This window comes from Cryptomeria japonica, chromosome 11 (assembly GCF_030272615.1).
Source record: "Cryptomeria japonica chromosome 11, Sugi_1.0, whole genome shotgun sequence".
NCBI lineage: Eukaryota > Viridiplantae > Streptophyta > Pinopsida > Cupressales > Cupressaceae > Cryptomeria > Cryptomeria japonica.
In genome coordinates this window covers 275,160,092-275,182,802 of record NC_081415.1, presented here as the reverse complement: position 1 = coordinate 275,182,802, position 22,711 = coordinate 275,160,092, and the positions used below count along the sequence as shown (strand labels likewise).

At 39.4% G+C, this 22,711-nt stretch overlaps 1 protein-coding gene across 1 annotated transcript in view; it reads right to left on the bottom strand.

Annotated features, from left to right (window-relative positions):
- LOC131068561 (alpha,alpha-trehalose-phosphate synthase [UDP-forming] 1) overlaps positions 1-22,711 on the bottom strand; it is a 246,855-nt gene that overhangs the window by 3,869 nt on the left and 220,275 nt on the right. Inside the window, exon 15 of the mRNA XM_058003775.2 lies at positions 21,336-21,434. Coding sequence (XP_057859758.1) covers positions 21,336-21,434 — 99 coding nt within the window. The remainder of the gene's footprint in view (positions 1-21,335; positions 21,435-22,711) is intronic.

Here is a 22,711-nt window from a genome sequence, read left to right as displayed (position 1 = left end):
TGCACATCTTCCCAAGTCAGGAACAAGGTAACTGTTGACGTGTTTTTTAAGAAAATCGACTCCAAGGTTCCTATGTGCAATGGACGTGACTCAGTTGGCCAATGTGATTTACTGGTAATCCAAAGGGCCTTACGTACTTTCAAAGAAGATTAGACAATTTTGCAATTTCAAGGAATTAACTCACAAATGATTTAGCAATGAAGGGCTCATTTTTTAGGATTTTTTTATTTTGAAATATGTGGAAAGTAAATAGGGAAGGGTTTAGAAAGCTAGGCTAGCTTAATCTAGAGCTAAGAAAAAGGAGACAGGGATTGCTCAAGTGAGACCAAACCACACTCTGCTTCGCCACTAGGAGACAACTACATAGAGGCAATGCAATCTTTAAAGGTTGTGCGAAATGGAAGCAAAAAGTAGGGTTTCCTATTTTCTAGGAGGATTCCTCGCAGTTTTCAGGGATGTTCTGGTTGGAGTTTGGCAGATTGAATCAAGGTTTCCTTCTGGATTTTCCATAAGCTTCGCAGTGATATGACATGCAAATAATTCAAAGGAGTTTGCAGAACTTACTATTTTTAGTAAGTTGATGGCAGTGATCATGATTATTGGGTTTTTTTGGGTTCTCCGTGCTAAGCTATAGGGTTCGAAGAACAATCTTTTTGGAGTTGTTTTCAGGACTTAATATTTTTAGTAAGTGTCTTTCAGGCAGTTCTATTTTTAGCAGTTCAGTGTAGGATTCCAACCCAGTCAGTTTGACGGTTTTTCAACACTTCACATTCATGGTTCATTTTGGTATTGATCAGTATTTGATTTGCATACAATTTTCTAAGGTTTAATATTTAATTATCATTGTTGGACGACTTAGGAAAAGGGAAATACTTTTTTATGTTTAAAAGATTAATATGTTCTCTAAGTCAAACGACATGGATGGAAAATGCTTAAGTTATAATGTTTCTATGTTGCAAAGTATGGACCAAGAGAAAAGTTCGAACTTGAAGCCTAGGTGGTGGACTTCATTTTGGGTGCCTATATACTTGAAGGAAATGAAATGAAATGAAATAAATCGCCAAATGTGAGTGGAATAAATGACATGTGATTTGGGCGAATTTGGGGAGCATTTGCATTTGAATTTGACTGGGAAAAAGTTATAAATAAGTGACTTGGGCTCTCATTTTGATCATCCATGAAAATTTGTAAAACGAAGTGCTGCCGAAATGGTGCCAGATTTGTGCTTCGAAGTTGCGAGCTTCCTAGCCTATGTCAGTTTCGTGCTTAAGAGATAGCACCTAGCTACGGAGAGACTATTTCTCACTCAGAGGAATAGATAGAGCTTATTGGGAATGGTTACTTCAGTTGGTTTTCTGTTTTTGGTGTGATTTTGTGTGTTTCTGAGTTGCTGGTTGGCATCATGGCTGAAGCGCATTTTCACTCCTAGTTTCCTGTGCGGGCTCCTATTGATTCTGGGTATTGGCTCTAAAGATTTCTATGCTCCCAGCAATAAGATTTGTAAGTTTATAGCCCCTAGTATTGAGTTTCCAAATTTTAATTGCAAATCGAACTTTTCAGCTTAGACGTGTTTGTTAAGGAGTGCATTGGGTTGCATGCTGAGTGTTTGGGGTTATATTGTTGCTGTTTTCCTATTGGTTCTTAGTCGCTATATGCTTATTATCAGTTTGGGTGTGTTGTTGGGTGACTTGAGTGGGTTTTGAAAGAGTTAGGAGCATTTTGATGTGTTTGGGTGTTGCTGGTTATGCATTTCTAGCTTGCTGTCATAAATATCAGATTGTCGAAAGTTGGTCTTTGGGTGTGCTTTTGAGAGAGAGTAGATTGGGTGGTTAGGTGATTATTGGAGGTGTTTTTGCAATTGTCGGCTCATAATCAACACTTGGTTATCGAATTTCATATTTATTGTAATGTTGGTTAGTAACTTAGTAGTACTTACTACGAACAGAAACATTTTGGCTTTTTGTTGTCCCACTACATAAGTGGAAGAGGCTGGCTTAGCCACCTATCTTAGATTAGTAATATTTATTATATTCAAAATTCATTGTAATGAATTTGTAAAGCTGGTTAGTAGTACTAACAACTATCTTTCAGATTTCTTATTTGATTCCCACTGCATAAGTGAAAGAGGTTGGCTTGGCCGCCTATCTTGAGTTTGTAATATTGTCCTCCGGCTGAATAAGCGGTGGAGTTGATATTAGTTTCCATTTCTAGTCCTCCCGCTGCACAAGCGGTTGAGTGATTGCATTCTTCAGTTTTTTGATTTGTCCTTGGCTGGTTTACCGCCAGGTGATTGCATTGTTTTTCAATATCCCGTTGTATAAACAGAAGGAGCTGGCTTGCCGCCCGAAGATTGTAATCATTTTTAGTTATTGGCATCTAACTATCCCCTCGACACTATATGCTCTCACCCTCCCAAATTGGGCTCTTAGTGATCAAAAAGTGGAGGGTTACTTTCAACAGCATTTGGTTTTCATTTCCTAACCATAACAAATGTTGTGTTAAATGTAATTGTGGAAAAAAATTGGGAAAAAATTAAGGGGGATATCACAGTGGTATCAGAGCCACTCTTCCTACCAGCCTATGTGACAGAAGGGTTCCATGAGTAACAGAGATATCAGATACTACAACCGGGAATAGAGAAGGCAGCGGTATCAAATACCGTTAGTGCCAGTAGAAGAAACTTTTTCAGAGGTTTTGAGAAACAGAGATAAGGAAGTTGATTCAGTAAAAACTGTGGATTCAATGAGAGAGAATATTCAGTCAAAATGATGCAATTGTGCTTGTGGAGAAAATAAAGAAAAAATTTGATACAATGATGGACATGATGTCCCAGATGATAGCCACTTTTAGACAGAATGCCGGAGGACATAGTCAAGACCACAATCAAAATAGTAGTGGAAATAATGCCAACACTTCCAACAATTTGGTGGAAATGGGCATGGCAGCAACAATAGTAGCAATAATGGTGGAATGCCTGTTGGATCGGTGACCAAACCTTTGCAATCAGTTTTCCTTCCAAAGGAAACACCACCTCCTGAAGTAGAAGTCCATGTGGCTGATGAGATCCGGGCGAGTTTTGTGGAGTATGCATCACTTCCCCAAGAGATCCGAAATGTCTTGTCTCTTGACCAGTACATGAATCAGAAGAATAGGAGAGAAGGAAGATATGATAATCGATACTCCGCTCCAAGAGATTATCAACAAGCTCTTGGGAAGGTTACTCTAGCACATTTTAATGGAAGCAGTAAGAGCATAGCTAGAGCATGGGTGCAAAAGTTGGACAATTATTTGTCCTTGAGGCCTATGCCCGAAGAAGAGCATCAAGTTCGCCACCTTGCACTTGGATGGAGCTACTCACGAGTGGTGGTACCATGGGTTGGTCACCCTTGGCCATAACTTGATCAATACCTATGCGGAATTCACCAACAAGTTGATTGAAAGATTTGATACCAAGGATCCGAAGGTGAAGTTTAGGGAGCTTGCACAACTCAAACAGCAAGGTTCTTTGGATACTTTCATAATTGAGTTTCAAAGTCTTTGAGTTATGGTCAGTAGTATTTCTGAGAAGAGGTTAGTGGTCTTATTCACTAAAGGACTTGAAGAACCATTGAAAGGTTGGGTAAAAGCCTTTGACCCACCACCTTGGCTGAAGCAATCATGTCATGTCCCCTCTTTAGCTCTGTCTAGCAGAGACCTGTGAGTTAGCCTATTATGGAGTCTTGTAGGCTGGCAATGGTGGATAGAGACTCAGTCAGGATATTCAGTGTTTGGATTTGGTGTTTCTCGCAATAGTAGACCAATTTGGAGCAGTTCCTTGATTTTAGGAGGCAGTTCCTACTTTTAGGAGGTTGTGACATCGTTCAGGGTTGGGGTTCCATGAGACCATTCCTTGGTTTCAGTTTTAGAAGATTTGGGTGTGTTTCCTAGTTTCTAGGAGCATCCCTAGATTTTAGGGATGAGACTGCCAGTTGATCCATGATTTCCGACATCAGTCACAGATAGGTGACGGGTTTAGTTTCAGGCTTTTGGTGTGTTTCGAGCTTTCTGTAGCTATTTGGGTTATATTTTAATATATTTAAATATTTCCTAAGTTAGCGTTTTAATATTTTAAATAAGGCTATGTCTATAGCCATTTCAGAGTAATAAGGGGTTTTTGGCTTCATCTGGATTCGTATGCCCATGTGTTATAGCTCGTTGGAAAGGTCTTGAACTTTTCTAAATGATTTTCACTTGCCAGGGTCCTTTTGGCGCTTGGAGTTATTTTATATTGAAAAAGTGGTGTTTTCTCTATACTTGGGCGCCCAATATTGGGAAATATGACTTTATATTAAAGCGCACTTTTCATATATCTTTAGGGTTCGATTTCGAAGGAAAGAGATATAAGGAGAAGGAAACCTAATTTCTCATTATCTTTTACATATTGAAAACTTGTTTGGTGTGATATTGCTCTGGTAGAGCAATTCTTCAATCTGGGATGCAAACCCCATGATTGGTACTGGCTGGGACGTAGCCCTCAGCTATTGATTGGCAATGGATTCTTTTGGCATTGGCATTATTGGTCAGAGTGTATGCGCTATTCCTTGTGGAGATTCAGATTGCTTGGTGAGGGTTCAGCAGGGTGGTTGAATTTCCCAGCTGGGGCGTGATTGTTTCAGCTTGATGCCACCATTACAGCAGGTACACTATACACTAGAAGTGGTGAAGACTTTCATTCAGCCATAGCTGGTGTTCTTGGTTTGTGTTCATCATCTACCCTTCAGTTGGCGCCATTATTGGATGTAAGCACATCCCTAGTGCGTAGTGAATAATCTGGATATTATAAATCAGAAATCTGCCTGGTACGATTTGTATCAATTCTGATTTAATTGAATGTTCTGACTTGTTTCAGTTTCCTTCCTTATTTGTTGTTCTTTATTCATTACTTGCTTATATTTTCAAAAAAATACAAAAAGAAACCAAACATTCTGCAACTTCTCTCTATTTTGTAAGACCATCAGCAAAAATCACAGGAAAATATAGTTTATTATTTTAAAAATTACAGCAGATCAGCAAGGGGATCCATCAGGGATCTTTCAAATCAAGAAGGCTAGGAGCATGGAGTTGGCTGCCCCTAAGTCCAAATTTCAGACAAAGCCTTTCTCATTTCGTAAAGACAAGAAGAAATTTTCTAAGCAGCCTAAGAAGTTTCCTTCCCGGATGGATGATGAGCTCAGTCAAAAGCTTCAAAGAAAGAATCTGTGCTATTCCTACAAAGAACCTTGGGTTTCGGGTCATAGATGCCATGGGAAGAGTAATGCTCGTCAAATAGAGGCATATTCAGCTAATGGATCAGATTCTGAAAATTCATAACAGCAGCTTGATTCGGAGGGAAGTGAGTATGAAGAGGCTCTAGAAGGGCCTGAAAGAGACCATGAAGATAGGGGTATAGTTGCCCAACTCTCGAGCTTTCACAAGAATGAATCATTCAGAGTTTGAGGAGCATTGGGAGAGCATCGACTTGTTGCTCTAATTGATACCGGAGCAACTCACAACTTCATTGATGCTAGAATTGTTGCAAAGAGAGGTCTTATCACTAATGATATTGAAGACTTCAATGTCATGGTGGCTGATGGAACAACCATTTGTTGCAAATGGATGGTTTCAAACATGTCAATGAAGTTGGGTAACTATGAAGTCAAGGATGACTTCTATGTTGTCAACATTGGAGGGACTGATGATGTGGTCCTTGGCATTCAGTGGCTGCGATCTCTTGGAGAGATCACCCTTAACTTGCAAACCATGGAGTTAAAATTCATGTCTGAAGGAAAGAGAGTAGTATTGAGAGGGATGTCTAATGGAGGCCCTCGGATTGTATCCTTGAAGAGGATGGAGAGGTTGGTCCGCCATAACCAAGTGGAGTGGGCAGCAAAGTGTTTGATAATGCCATCAAGTCCACTTGAAGAAAAAGGAAGCTACTCTGCAGACATACAATCTTTAATCACAAAAGAGTAAGATTTTTGGGAATCCCCCTCTTGGTAAATCTCCTGAGTGCATGATCATGCCATCTAATTCACTTGAAGAGAAGAGAAGTTATCCTGATGACATTCAAACTTCGTTTACAAAGAGGAGTAAGGTGTTTGAGAATCCACCTCCTGGTGGACCTCCTGAGTGAGGTACTGAACACATTATTGAGTTAGAAGAAGGCACTAAGCCTGTCATGACTACTCCTTATCGATACCCCAAAAAGTAGAAAGATGAAATTGAGAAAGCCATTAAGGAGCTTCTTGACATGGGTTACATTTGGCCAAGCAAGAGCCCTTTTGCTTCGGATGTAGTTCTAGTGAAGGAGGAGGATGGGACCATGCGCACGTGCGTCGATTATCGGGCTCTCAATCAGATTATCATAAAAAATCAGTATCCCATTCCTAGGATTGATGAGCTCATTGATGAGCTACATGGTGTTGTCTACTTTTCAAAGATTGATCTCAGGTCCGGCTATCATTAGATTAGGATGAGGGAATCTGACATTGAGAAGACAGCCTTCATATGCCACTTTGGGCATTTTGAGTTTTTAGTCATGCCCTTTGACTTGACTAATGCACCTTCTGTTGGCAATTGACACTCATCCAGTTTAGTTGTGTTGTCATTGATGGCAACACGCATCATTTTGGGTTGGACACTTAACCGATACTCACCGGTATTCATGATTCAGCAACTGGCATTCAGGGAAACTGGCAAACTAGGAACTGGTATATGAGGTTGACATAGGAGATTGATCCGGCAGGTTTACATGGCACCGATCAGCAACATTGGTCACGAAGTTTAATGCATTTATTTTTATCAAGGCCAACATGTAAATAAATTGTAATATCAATGTAAGCCGACATAAGGCATTTATGTTTATGATTACGAAGGGTATTTAAGTCAGTCCAGTTAGGTTATTTTGAAGATATGTGAGATATAGCGATGTGATATTGTGCGAGCAATGTTGATCAACTGAATGCGAATATAATATTCTGTAGTCGGTCTTGGTTATTGGTTTAGAAGTTTGGGATGCGAAGTTACCAATAAAGGAGGACACAGTGAAAACCGGTACAGACAATGCTTGAACCGGAACTTATCCAGCATAGTAGATGCATTCTCTGAGTTCAGAATTTTGTTTGTAACTCCATATTTGGTGTTTGTAGTCAGTGAGGCTCCTTTTGTGATGAGCAGTGCGCTCTAGGTTGTTGGCCTTCCTGCATGTGCAGGCACCTATTGTAATATTTATTCATTTGGCCAGAGGATAGATATTGTGGATCACTAATCCCACCATGGTTTTTCCTCTTTGAGGTTTTCCACGTATAAATCTTTGTGTTATGGTGTATGTTCTTATGGTTGCATCATTTTTATTTGTTGTTATATTCTTTTATGGTTACCGGTTACTGAAATACTTTGTTAATAAGGTTAAAATTGATCTCACCGGTAGAACACTGATTCACCCCCCCCTCTCACTATTCTTGGATTCCAACACCTTCTACCTTTCAGTCGTGCATGAACAAGATTTTTCAGAAGCAGTTGCTAAAGTTCGTGCTTATCTTCTTTGATGACATCCTCATTTTCAGTAAGTCATGGAAGGAGCACTTGCAGCACTTAGATGAAATTCTCAACATTTTGGAGTTTGAATCATTGTTTGCAAAAGAATTTAAGTGTGACTTTGGAATGAAGGAGTTGCTTTACTTGGGGCATATCATTAGTGCAGAAGGAGTGAAAGTTGATCCAGAAAAGATCAAAGCCATAGTTGATTGGCCTCCACCTAAGAACTTGACTCACCTGAAGGGGTTCTTGGATCTATGTGGCTTCTATCAGAGGTTTGTGAAGGGTTAGTCTCAGATGCTTGCCCCCCTCATGGATCTCACTAAGAAGGGAGCTTTTGTGTGGACAGAAAAGGCACAAGGAGTTTTTGACAAGTTTAAAGAACTTATAAGCACATGCCCTATTTTGGCCCTACCTGATTTCTCCAAGCCTTTCGAGCTTCAGTGTGATGCATCAAGAGAAGGTGTTGGAGCTATGTTGATCCAAGACAAACACTCGATTGTGTTTGAAAGCAGAAAGCTGATAGGAGCTAAGAGGTCATATTCTCTCTATGATAAGGAGATGCTTGCAATTATGCACGCCTTGACCAAGTTCAAACGGTACCTGGTAGGAAGCAAGTTTGTAGTGAAGATAGACCACAATAGCTTCAAGCATTTCTTGCATTAGAAGGACCTGAGTGAGAGGCAGAAGAAATAGGTGAGCAAGCTACAAGCTTACGACTTTGACATTGAGTATGTCAAAGGCAAAAACAATGTTGTGGCAGATGCTCTTTCACGGAGATCCCATTTGAGCTCTTTGTGTGAGCTCACTGCTGATTGGAAAGATTTATTGCTTGCTGATTATGCCAAAAATCAGTTTGCAACCAACATTATTGAGGGTACTTTTCAAGATGAAAGGTACAAGGTGGCTGAGGGTTTGATACTCTACAAGGGTAGGATCTTTTTGTTACCTGAATCTCAGCTCAAAAAGAAGATTCTACGGACTTTTCATGACATTCCCCTTGCTGGTCATCAAGGTTATTTCAAGACCTACAAGTAGATTTGTGAGAGGTTCACATGGAAGGGGTTGAAAAATGAAGTATTGAGCTACATCAAAGAGTGTCACACCTATTAGATGAACAAAAATGAGCACACTCTACCTGCTAGTATGTTGCAACCTCTGCCTATTCCCAACCAAAAATGGGAAAGTATTTTGATGGATTTCATCATGGGGTTGCCAAAAACTCATGGCAAGGATTGCATTTATGTGGTGGTGGATAGATTAACCAAGTTTGCTCGCTTCTTTTCCATCACTAGCTCATTTACAACAGCTCAAGTGGCTGATTTTTTTTCCATGAAGTGTTTAGATTGCATGGGCTGCCCAAGAATATTGTTAGTGATAGGGGCAGCAAGTTCCTAAGCACCTTTTGGTAGGAGATTTTCAGATTGTGCGGCATAGTGCTTACTCCAAGCACAAGCTACCACCCCCAAACTAATGGACAAACAGAGATTGTAAACAAATGGTTAAAAGGTTATCTCAAAAATTATGTTTCAGAACAACAAAAAACATGGGTGAGCTGGGTACATTTAGGGGAATATTGCTATAATTCCTCATATCACATGTCCATTAGGATGTCTCCTTTCATAGCATTGTATGGTTACGAGGCCCCTAGCTTTGCTGATTTGATGTTTGGTGATAGCAAAGCCCCTCAAGCTAAGGATATGGTGCAGCAGTGTTACGATATTTTAAAGGCTTTGAAGAATAACCTCCAGATTGTGTAGAATCAACAAAAGTTGTACGTTGATCAGCAACGTGTAGAGCGATCATTTGTGGTTGGAGACATGGCCTATCTTAGAGTTTAGTCTTTCAAACAATCTTCTCTCAAGAAGAGTGGAGCAGAAAAACACAAGTCACATTTCTATGGTCCATTCTGAGTCACCAGGAAGGTTGGTGCAGTGGCTTACGAGTTGGAGCTACTAGAGAGTAGTAGAGTTCATAATGTTTTCCACGTGTCTCGCCTCAAGAAGGCACTCGGACGCAGCGTTGTGGTCTCTTCAAATTTACCCCCTTTGGATGAGGAAGGGTAGTTGGTGCTGCTTCCCGAAAAGATTATTGATTTCAGAGAGCGCTCCTTGAGGAGGACAATCAGGGAGTAATTGGTGAAGTAGAAGAACTTACCTGCGGAGGATGCTACTTGGGAGAGTGAAGAGATTCTATAGCATCCAGGCTTGCCATTGCTTGAGGACAAGCAATCTTGGGGAGGGTGGACTGTAATGTCCCCTTCTCAGTAAGGACAAGCTCAGCGAGCCATTAGCCTATTCTAGAGACCCATAGGCTAAATGGAAGCAAAAATTAGAGTTTCCTATTTTCTAGGAGGATTCCTCGTAGTTTTCAAGGATGTTCTAGTTGGAGTTTGGCAAATTGAATCAAGGTTTCCTTCTAGATTTTTGTAAGCTTGGCAGTGATATGACATGCAAATAGTTCAAAGGAGTTTGCAGAACTTACTATTTTTAGTAAGTTGATGGCAGTGATCATGATTATAGGGTTTTTCTGGGTTCTCCGTGCTGAGCTACAGGGTTCGAAGAACAATCTTTTTGGAGTTGTTTTCAGGACTTAATATTTTTAGTGTCTTTCAGGCAGTTCTATTTTTAGTGTAGGATTCCAACCCAATCAGTTTGACGGTTTTTCAGCACTTCAAATTCATGGTTCATTTTCGTATTGATCAGTATTTGATTTGTAAGCAATTTTCTAAGGTTTAATATTTAATTATCATTGTTGGACGACTTAGGAAAAGGGAAATACTTTTTATTTTTAAAAGATTAATAAGTTACCTAAGTCAGGTGATATGGATGGAAAATGCTTAAGTTATAATGTTTCTATGTTGCAAAGTGTGGACCAAGAGAAAACTTCGAACTTGAAGCCTAGGTGGTGGACTTCATTTTGGGCGCCCATATACTTGAAGGAAACGAAATGAAATAAATCACCAAATGTGAGTGGAATGAAATGAAATGTGATTTGGGCGAATTTGGGGAGCATTTACATTTGAATTTGACTGGGCAAAAGTTATAAATAAGTGACTTAAGCTCTCATTTTGATCATCCATGAAAATTTGTATCATGAAGTGCTGCCGAAATGGTGCCTGATTTGTGCTTCGAAGTTGCGAGCTTCCTAGCCTATGTCAGTTTCGTGCTTGAGAGATAGCACCTAGATAGAGCTTATTGGGAATGGTTGCTTCAGTTGGTTTTTTGTTTTTGGTGTGAGTTTTTGTGTTTCCGGGTTGCTGGTTGGCATTATGGCTGAAGCGTATTTTTGCTCCTAGTTTCCTATGCGGGCTCCTGTTGATTCTGGGTATTGGCTCTAAAGATTTCTATGCTCCCAGCAATAAGATTTGTAAGTTTATAGCCCTTAGTATTGAGTTTCCAAATTTTAATTGCAAATCGAACTTTTCAGCTTAGACATTTTTGTTAGGGAGTGCATTGGGTTGCGTGTTTAGTGTTTGGGGTTATATTGCTGCTGTTTTCCTGTTGGTTCTTAGTCGAAAAATGCTTATTATCAGTTTGGGTGTATTGTTGGGTGATTTGAGTGGGTTTTGAAAGAGTTAGGAGCATTTTGGTGTGTTTGGGTGTTGCTGGTTACGCATTTCCAGCTTGCTGTCATAAATATCAGGTTTTCGAAAGTTGGTCTTTGGGTGTGCTTTTTGAGAGTGAGTAGATTGGGTGGTTAGGTGATGATTGGAGGTGTTGTTGCAGTTGTCAGCTCATAATCAGCACTTGGTTATCAAATTTCATATTTATTGTAATGCTGATTAGTAGTACTAACAACAACATTTTGGCTTTCTACTGTCCCACTGCATAAATGGAAGAGGTTGGCTTAGCCACCTATCTTATATTAGTAATATTTCTTATATTCAGAAATCATTGTAATGAATTTGTAAAGTCGGTTAGTAGTACTAACCAAAGATGTAAATATCTTAATCGGCAATAAATCGATAAAATTATCGAACATTTGAAAATTTTAATAAACTGCAAATTATTTCTGCCTTTCAATAATTCATTTGACTCTTTCACTGATTGGCTTCTTATCCAAATCGATGGTTGTCTTAAAATCTGCATCGGTCTCCTATACCATGCACATTCTTGAGTAAATTAGAATCTACAATTAAACATTTTACCTTACGGTATTCTCCTTACTCTACTCCGGCACACCCATACTGGTTGTTAGGGTGTTGACAAAGGTTGCAGAATTTGGCTTTATGCCTACTAGCAGTTGCTTAAAGTATATGAAGCCCTTTCGACAAATTCACTTTGTGTGAATCCTACAATCATTGCATCCATGGTACACAAAGAATAATTTTATGTAAAATAACTTTATTGCTGAAGACGAAATCGCAATCGCGTCGGGGAGCACAATCACGCGATGAAGAAATCCCCTTGTTTTTTCCGTCCGCGTTTTAGTTTTTAGTTTTTCGTTTTTAAGAAATTAGGGTTTTTTTATGACGCGATATTGTAAAAGTTAATCACGATTTTAACCCGATTGATTCTGCCCAAAACTCGCGATTTTACCAAAAATATCTATCGCGATTTTATTGCCGATTAAATCGTCTAGGTATTTGCATCGCGATTCAAGCGATTTATTCGCGATTTTTCATCCTTGGTACTAACAACTATCTTTCAGATTTCTTATTTGGTTCCCACTGCATAAGTGGAAGAGGCTGGCTTGGCCACTTATCTTGAGTTTGTAATACTGTCCTCCCGTTGAATAAGCGGTGGAGTCGATATTAATTTCCATTTCTAGTCCTCCCACTGCACAGGCAGTTGAGTGATTGCATTCTTCAGTTCTTTGATTTGTCCTTGGCTGGTTTACCGCCAAGTGATTGCATTGTTTCAACCACAGTGTGTGAGTATAAAACTCACCTAATTTAGGGAAGGCTCCCCCTTTTCTACTAACTAAATACTTAATCTAATTTAATCTAATTTGGGTGGGACAGCAACCTTTCCTCTTTTTTTAGAAAAGATCATATTATTTTCTCCTCTCAGAAAAGAAACAACTGTAAAACATAATAACAGCAGCTTAAAGCAAGACAAGAGAGGAAGTTTCCTGAAAGCACAAAGACTTCCATCACCTCCTTCGGGACGGGAAAACAGCAACTAAGCACAAAGTCTTAAGTTCCCACAATCCTATCTACCTTTTTCACAATGATAAAACAAGAACAAAATACAACATATGGCAGCACAAAGTCTTCAACTATGATGCACCTTCGCATTACTTAAAATGGGAACAACCACAAGCACAAAGTCTTGCAACTCTTCTTAACTTCTAACACTAAACTATATTATAATTCAATCTTCAATACTTTTAGCACAAAGTCTGGAAATATTCAGAATGAAACTCCTCAACAACTTTCTACAATCTCAAGCAAATACAAAAAAATATTTCACTATTGACATAAGAACACAATGGAAATAATGTATGGCTTCAACACAAAGTCTGAAATTCCAAACTCTTTTGATATTACTTGAAGAAAAACAGTTTCCAAGTATAAAGCTCAAAGTCTCTATGATTGCAAAATTATGCAGAGTTTTCTTGCTTGCTAAAAAGATAAAGATTACATAGGGCACCCTCATGTATATATAGGAGAGGGGCTGAGAGCGAAATGTGGGGAAAGTCTAACCAACTGAGACTTATTCCACAACTCACTAACTCACTATGACATTCAAATTATAGTTCTATTGCTAATGAACTTGTAATTTGTTTACATGTAATTTCAATTTATAGGGTTACAAGTGAGAATCCACTTGCAATCATACTACATGTAATTTGTCAAAAACAAAATGTAAGTGTCATGAGACACTTCTTATTCTTTCCTATCTTTGACCATGAAAGACTAGAAATTGTTGATGGATCTCTGCTACTCATCAGAATCAGGACATATTGTATTCCTGGCAATGGAAATTGTCTTGATGATGACATCAAAATACCTCACTGTTGCCTCCTTATGCTCCTCAAGAACAGTTTGCATTTTATCGAAGAACACTTGATAACTCACAAACCTATGGATTGAAGCCACAGTAAACTGTTCTGATTCTAGCTCATGGCGAAGACTTGACACTAATTTAGTAAGTATCAAATCTTCTGCAAGCAACTCTCCATCATGACTTAAGATCTTGCAGGACATTTTGTCAAAATTAGAAAGGATATCCCACTCCATCTCGTCACTCATTTCAAGAGTAGCTTGTACATCTTTGATGAGATCCTTGATAACCAATGACTTATTGGACAAAAATTCATCGAATTCTATATACCTTTCTCTTCTAGGTATCACCATATTCTTGCACAGGATTTCCAATTTGATCTGATCCATCTCATGCCAGATTTTTAAATCTTTATCAATTGAACCTAGACTTTGGTTAAAAGCCTCCAAAGTCTGATTCAACTTTAACTTTGTTGCTCTTACATTACTTAATACATGCAATGCCTTCTTCACCACTTGAGTGCTTTGATCAATCAATTGATCTAACCAAGAATCAACTACCTTGGCCTTCTGAGCAGCTTTCTCCAATCGCCTAACAGATTCTTTAAATGTGGAGGAGGTCAAAGGATCACCTGTTCTGAAGAATTACTGATTTTTTGGATCACTGTGATGAGCTGTGAATTCTTTTCCTTCAGCTCATTTTTCTTTGCCAGCAGCTCATCATAACTTTCAACCAGTGAAGCTACTGAATCTATAGCATCATGCATAATACCTATATGCGTCTTCTTTCCAAGTTCTACCCTTGTAAGCCTATAATCTGATAGCTGCATTTCTTCTTGTGGTTTCTCAACTAAAGGCTCTGTCACTTCTACATATTTCATTTTATTATTATCCACCACCACCCATGAGACTATTTTTGCCTTCTTAGCAACCCTTGACTTAGGTTTCCTAAGCTGCTTGAAATCAAATATGTCGGGAGAGATTTCTTGCTTCTTCCTTTTGGGCGTGATTGAAGTCAACCAAGGGGGTAGTTCTGATGAGTTCACATTTGAGACTGCAACCGTGTTTTGTGAAGAAACAAGCTCTACCTATACCACAGTTGTTACTCTGGGAGAAGTATCTGTCTAGACAACGACAAGCGTTTGTTCAGGTGGCAAATCATGACTAGCTTCTATCATGAACTTATCAAAACTCATTGCAGAAGTATCGACCTCAGGAAAAGATACACTAGACAGGGTGGCATATGAGGTGTTCACATCAAAGACATTCTCCAGGTCACCGTGAGAAGTCTCAACAGGTACTTCTATACTATCACAAACAGATGCACTAGGTTCTTGTTATCACAAAAGGTTGCACCCTTGCTAAGCTATCAACTCAGCAACCTTGTGAAACATGGAAACAACCCCGAAGTGTGGGACCTTGCACAAGGGGGTGAATCTCCGGAGAAGGCCGGCTCTCTTCTCAATCCAGGTGCAGGTGATGAACACTTCAAAACTTACTCCTAAGCTTGTCCTAACAACTTGCAGAGGTAAAGGGAAGAGAGAAATGCTAAAAACAAAAGGAGGTGATGCACCAAGAAGAGATTGTTTCTCTCCCTACCCAAAATGACACAAAGAATCAACTGAAACACCCAGGAGATGCACAGACTTTAGTTGTATGAGTGATGCCAATGCATGTATGGAGGTTAGAATTCGTTGAATGTCAAGAGGGGAGAAGGTTTCCCACAAGTCAAACTCAAAAATAAATTTAACATGGCATATATGAGAGAAGAACCACAAAACACACACCTATGATGAAGGTAAGGAAACATACACAACATACATAAGTTGAAAGAAGGCAAGAATGGTGATTTCAATTAATTATAAGGCCAATGGCCAACTTACAGTTGCAGAATACAGAATAATACAAGAGAAGTGAGAGAGCATAGAATAGCTCAAGCCAGCAGGGAGAGAACCCTTTACAATGAGGCTTAACAGCCTTTATATAGAAAAATGGTTACAAGAGTGATCAAGACCCCTGTATGTCAGCCTGGGACTACAGGGAAGTGCATGCACTTGACTTCTGTACATGCAAGCAACCTAGCCATACCCACAAAGGCAACCCTGAGAAGGGTGGATTGACTGACCTTCCAAAGTCAAAGCATGCAGACATTAAATCACCACAACAGCATGGCCCCGTACCTCTTGATGGAAATCCTGCCATAAACATTAAATGCACCCCTGTAGCTCCACAAAAGAAAGTGCACGTCACAAAAGTTGTCGAAGCATTTAAAGCTTTGAGTGTTGATCACGCCATCCGGAAGTGTTGCCAGCCGGAAAGAAGTCAGAGGATTTCAGAAACTCGGGTTCCTGAAGTGGGGAAAACAAGGAAAGAATTTTGGAACCTCAGGGTTCTGGGGTGGAGAAAGGAGAGCAGCAGGGAACTTCGGAACCTTGGGGTTCTGGAGTTCCGGGGAACTGAAAAAAAGGGCTAACGAAGGAACCTCGGGGTTCCGGAGTTCCGAGAAAGAAGAAGGGAAGCAAAGGAAGCAAACTTCGGAACCTCGAGGTTCCGGAGTTCCGAAGAAAGGAAGGAAGAAAGGCTAGGAGGGAACTTCGGAACCTTGGGGTTCCGAGGTTTCGGAGAAAGCAAGGGAAAGGAGCTTTGGAACCTCGGAACCTCGGGGTTTCGGAGTTCTGAGGAACTGAGAAGGAGGCAAGGAAAAGGCGGGACTTAGCAGAGGAACTTTGGAACCTCGGAGTTCCGGAGTTCCGAGGAAGGGAAGGAACTTCAGAACCTCGGGGTTCCGGAGTTCCAAGGAACAGAAGAGGAGGGGAAAGAAAGGGAGGAACTTCGGGTTCCGGAGTTTCGGGAAAGAAGAAAACGAAGAGGGAACTTCAGAACCTTGAGGTTCCGAAGAAAGAAAACGAGAGAAGGCAAAGAGAAAGAACTTTGGAACTTGGGGTTTCCGGAGTTCTGAGGAAAGAGAAAAAAGGCTAAGGGAGGAACTTCCTCCAGGGCAACACCTCATACTTCATAATTCTTCTGCTTTTCTCCTTGATCAATCGGGGCAGCACTGGTCCATGGATCGTATCTCTGATCGGTTCTTACGGATGGACCAAGGGTGTCATAAAATGACAACAGTTCCACAGGATCTATATGAATGGTGGAGAAAGAGTCCACATCCGTGTCAATTGGAGACATGGGTACATCTAATGACAATTGAGGAATAGCTGTATGAGGAGAATCTGAGCCTATAGAAGGCGGTGATCCTACTGTATTCTCCTCGTGTGTCATTTTCATCATCAATAACATGAATTTGCACTTGTGTTTTCTCCTTCCCTTTCAGTGACACTTCTGGTGGAGGAATAACCAAGGCCCTGCTGACTCTCAACTTGATTCTAGTGCCAGAAGAGGAAGCTCCTTCTTTAGATTTGATTCTGACCTCAGATTTCGCCCAATCGGTCCAACTGAATCACTTTCTACTCCACCTTTAATCTTGATGGTCTTGATATTAATTTTCTTTAGCCAAACATTGGTGTTAGCAAGAATGGGCTGAAATCTATCGAAAATAGAATCACACTCCTTTTTTGACCATTGAGGAGAGAAAAGGAGCCTCTGTAACTCTTTGCTCTGTATATTCTAAGTTAAGGATTTTCTCGTCATCGACCATTCCATCTGGGATCTTGGTTAAATCCAAATCTACAATCTGCTCCAAGGTGAGCCTACTATAATCCATTCTCCTGATATCTTCTTTAGTGTGAAGATCAACCCATATGTCTTCGAGGCGATGAACATGAGTGAAGGCTCTCTTGATTTTGTCCTTCATCCCTTGATAATCAAAATCTCTCCTTTCTTTGAACTTCGTCAATTTGATTTCTTGAAGTTTTGTTTCCATTGCCTTGGCTCTAGCTGAGGTGGTCAAAGAATACCGACCAATTTGCAATGGATTGTGAGAGGAAATATTAATACCTAGTTTGTGATTGACTAACTATTCTGCATGAATTGCCATCAATTGTTGGGTCAATTCCATCAGGATGATTTTGGCGGTAGGCTATCTAGGTAGCCTGTATGGCTGACCTTCAAAACATCGAACTCTCATATAGGTGAAAGTTGGGAATTGCAAGAACAAACACCCATACTAATTCACTTTCCTCCACGCTGCCTCTGAGACTCTCCTGTTCTTGAGTGTTTTGTCAAATAGACACATGAAATGACCAAAGAAAGCATCCTGCACTCTTTCGTAATGAATTCTACTGGGCCTCAGAGTGAGTTGCTCATAATACCTCCAAACTAGCACCAACGATCTCTCACCTTTGGTAGAAAGACCAGGAAATAGTCTGCTATGTATACTAAGTATGAATTCATGTGAAAGGTGAGGGTGGTTCGGACTTGCGACAATTGCTCGCATAGGTTGTCACTGATAACTTCACCCCAAAAAGTGTGAGATTGCCATTTTCTCATGATTACAATGTACTTGTACATCCAGATCTCAAACACATTAGAGTGTCTCAAACCCATTATCTTGCTAAGAAGCGTGATCATATCACCAACTTCTTCAATGAAGTCAGAACGATACAACTTGGGCCATCTTGAGAAACAGGTCCTGGGAACCTTTAGCCATTTAGAATTAATATGTCTAATGCAGTCCGACCTTCTCTGGTTGTAATAATCCAGAGCACTCTTCATAGTGATGTCTACATACACAGGGGCAGCGAAAAATTTGACGGTCTTATCAATTGTTTCTACATTTAACCTGACTATGACATTGCCATCAGCATCTTTGATCGTCCTAGATCCATTGTCAAAATGAGCAGCGAATGCAAGCGCAAACTCCAACTCCAAGGAAGCCACTGGGAAAGAGGAAACCAAATGGGTATGACTGTTCAGAAGCAACCGCATGCCATGAGTCGGCGATCCTTCTGTTCTTTCCAGAAACTTAGACATGTCAACATGTCCAATCTCTGTGTCCCTAATCTCATCAATGAGAGAAACCACTTGAGTGGGAGTGATCTCATTCTGGTATTTATCATATTTGTACTTCATCTTCTTGTTGGAAGGAGATGTTGGCTCTTCTGTCATTGAACGGGAATCTGCTGTGATGAAAACTCAAAAGAGTAAGAACATCTTCAGCAGCTATTGGGGATTCCATGATGCCAAAACTTTGAAAACCAATGCTCACACCAAGTCTTGTATGGGTATTTATCATGAAATTTCTTGGACCAAAAAAAGATGCTTTGTGGATAAGCTTTGGACAGCGACATGGGTTGAATTCGGAACTTAAAGGATCAACTGCAAGTATAATGGAAGCAAGTAAACCTTCATAACTTGCACTTGTAATCGGGTCTTAAAGACCCAACTGCAAGTGTGAGTGTATTGCTTGAGGGGTGAATGGCAATGAATGCTTGCAATCGGGTCTTGAGAATCTGATTGCATATGGATAGCATGCAATGTAACTTTTGGGATCACTTAGAGTATGGATAAGCATGACTGCAAATGGAATGGACTTGAGATGCACAAGTAAGAAAGCAAGAACTTGTGGAGAAGAGTCAAAACTCTTACTTGCAGTCGGGTCTCCAAGACCCAATTGCTAGTAAACAAGCTTTGAAAGAGATGATGAACGAAATAATAAATGTGACACTTGCAATCAGGTATTGAGGACCCGATTGCATGTATGCATGACCGTGTGTTTACAAATGGCTTGCAATCAAACTACAAAAATCCAATCATCACTTTAAAGGCCAACAACGTGGAAAATGAGACCCAAGGGCACTTGTAATCGGGTCATTAGGACCCGATTTCAAGTGGAAAAAATTACTATGGGAAGAACAAGTGTGTAATCGAGTTTGCAAGACCAGATTACATGCGTGATGATGAGTAACATGAGAAAGTTCAATACTTTACGAAATGAAATGCAATCAATTCGAAGTCCAACATAACTAGCTCAAAACCTAAACAAGGACGCGTGAGCAATGGAAACCATGAACCAAAATCGTATCACTTTGAAAAGATGAAAGGGTTTCAAAACCGAAATAGAAAAGGAGTAACATCACGCAAATGCAAAGTTCGAATGAACTCATTCTTTGCAAATCTAATAGTGAAGAAAAAGATGTGATTTAAAAACAAGGAATGCAAACATAAAAAAAGAACACTTACCTGAAAAATAAATCCCAAGAAAAGAAACACCACTTAGCGTTGACCTTGACGCGATCTTGAGATGGAAGAAATGGAAATCTCAAACTTCAAAGGAAGCATTTAAAGGAAACAGGTGGAAAACTCCTAACCCACCACGAAGTCTTGGAGACAAGTTCTAATAAAAATGCAGTAAATGAAGCCAAGTAAAACTATCCATCAGGTTATAAGCAAGTCGATGCAAGTGTAAAACAAATCAATGCAAGTATGTTACACTTGAAGGAAAGTAACTTGTAATTGGGTCATAAAGACCCGATGACAAATGCCCTTGGTGTTGAAGAAGTCACTTGCAATAGGGTTAATTAATCCTGACTATAGGCATTTAAAAACTATCAATATACTTACTTGTAATCGGGTCTTGGAGACCCGATTACAAGTATATAAGTAACTTGCAAGTTGCAATACCTTGGAAAAACTCCTTTACTTGCAATGCCCATCCTAGACCCCAAAATTGCACTAAAAGAGACAAAAGCAAAAGCTAAAAACAACTAAAACTCTAACTAAAAATGGCCAAAACTCGCATAAAAGGTTAAACACTAAACAAGGCACATTTTGGCTCTTAGAGACGCAACTTAGAAAAACAACGATATGAAATTTTAAAAAAAAATTCATAGGGGTTGTCTTCATTTTTGGATATCAAAAATAAGAACAAGCCATAGATGTCAAAAAGAAAAATTTCGGGGGGAGTAGTGTGCGGTTGTGTCACATTTGCACAACAGTTTTAAGTGGGGGCTACACAAGGGTATGGTGTCACTACTTGGGTATTACAAGCCATGGAGTTAAGGTTTGTCTAAACATAAAGGAGGATGAAAAGGTAGAGGCCCGTAGATTGCATATGAGGCAGAAATAAGATCTAAAGGTGTGACAATGCCAATACATTCTTCTGGACAATCATCGATGCCTATGCCATCCATGGTTGGTAGTGGTAGTAGTGATATTGCCACAAGAGGAAAGAGGAAGATTAGTGGTAGTGGAAGATCAAGGGCAGTTGAGGGTATGTTCAATGTGTAGGTATGGGATCTGACAGAGTCTTCCATTGCCAAAAAATATTTATGCACATGCCATCCCATTTCATGTGACCCATTCCTCGTACTTCATTCACATGATCAAAGATTTTTTCTCTATTGGTCCATAATTTGTCCCCCTTGAAGATCATAAACTACACACTACCCTCCTAAAGCGAAAGGCCCTTGGAATTTCCAAAATCACATAGAGTTGAGAACTATAAAACCACAAAACATCATCATCCGTAGTAACTGTCCACCTTTGTTAAGTCAAACAAAGGGCTAAGTACCCAAACTAAAATTACAAAACAGGGCACAATAAATTTACATAAGTGACAATGAAGTTAGGAAAGATGCCACATGGTCAAGATATTCATGTCATAAATACTTGAATGAAACATATATAGGCAAAAAAAGTCCATTTATGCTTTGAGGGGCTGATGCAACAAAACAAGTGACTTGTCAGAGAAAAAATGAAAGAAAGAAAAAGGAAAAAGCATATTCTGCAAGGCCTTGCATGTGACAAGGAATGGAAACAAAATGGATCCTTCCTCAAGAAAATAATTCTAAATGACTTTTAAATGTCTATGATAGATATATATCATGGATGCAAACTGCATAATGACAACTCTTAACAATTTTGAGAGCATGTATACCTTGCTTAAAAAATGACCGATGCATAGGACATAATCTATTGGAGTATCCATACATTGCCGATGCACAATTGCTCCCAAAATACGATCAATTGCTGCTCCCTGCATGTTAAACACTGTTAGAATAAACATTGATGTCATCCATGAAAATGATGCTAGAAAAACAACATAAGTTAATGTACCACATAATTGTATTGTGAAATTTAAAGTTAAATTACTGTTTTGAACATTCACAAAATGTAAATATCAAGAAACTTTTAGTGCTTAGTAGACAATCCAAACAAACATCTTGAACACATACAAAGATGAGTTCATCATTAAAAAATAACACAAAAAAGGCATTAACATTTCAACTAGTAGAATTAAATTATTACATTGCCCAAGAATACTTTGTTGTTTTTCCTACTCTTGGGAACTTTTTTTAAATCATCCTTAGAAAATACTATTTCAGATGCTTTACTAGCACTCCAGTTCATGTTAGCCAAAAAAGAACCACCCAAAACAAAATTTCATATAATTTAAATGGTTAGACAACAAAATTGTAAAATTGATCCCCAACTCATGATTACATAATATTAGTTTCTCTATTACATGCGGCACATGGTGTCAATATTCTTGTACTCACACTTCCATGCTTTTAATAAGAAAACCTTTACAAGAAACATAACCATTGTCATTGATAGAATACAAACCCTTTTCGATACATTGTATTGATTTTTTTTTAATTGAGACAATGCAAGTTCCTGGCATGAGGAACTTTATGATATGCCCTTTCAGAAACAAGATACAATGGGAAAACCCTTGCAAAGCTACAAATGCATTGACCTAGTGTTTTATGGATTTTCATAATATTATGGTTGACTTGACATCGCTACATAAACTTCAAAAACTAGTTACTGCTTGTCATTTGCCATTAATATTTGTTCTATGTAACCATAGTTACAAGATCACCAAGATTTGCATAGATTGGGCGAGTACCAATGTGACCATAGTGAACCAAGGCCCCAAGACTCAACACCCAAGTACTCAAAGAGTGTTAGCACTAAGAGTCAAACCATATTAGGTGTGAAAATGAAAAAACAGAAGAAAAAGAAAAAAAATTGAAAACACTCAAACCTAAGAGCATGAAAGGTGTTTTTTAAGGGTTTGGAGGACCCTTGGAACATAGTTGAAGGCAATGAAATTATGAAAAATTGCATATGCCATGAAGGTCTTGTTGTGATGTTTTCACACATCGCCCCATTGCAAATAGGGACCCCCACTTTTTGCTTAAACTAAAAGTCTAAGTTTTCTTAGCTTGGCAGTAGTTTCTTAGTCGTTAACCTTTGCTAGTGAGTAAGAGATGTCAGGTTGTGGTCACGTTGCAAAATTGCTTGAGT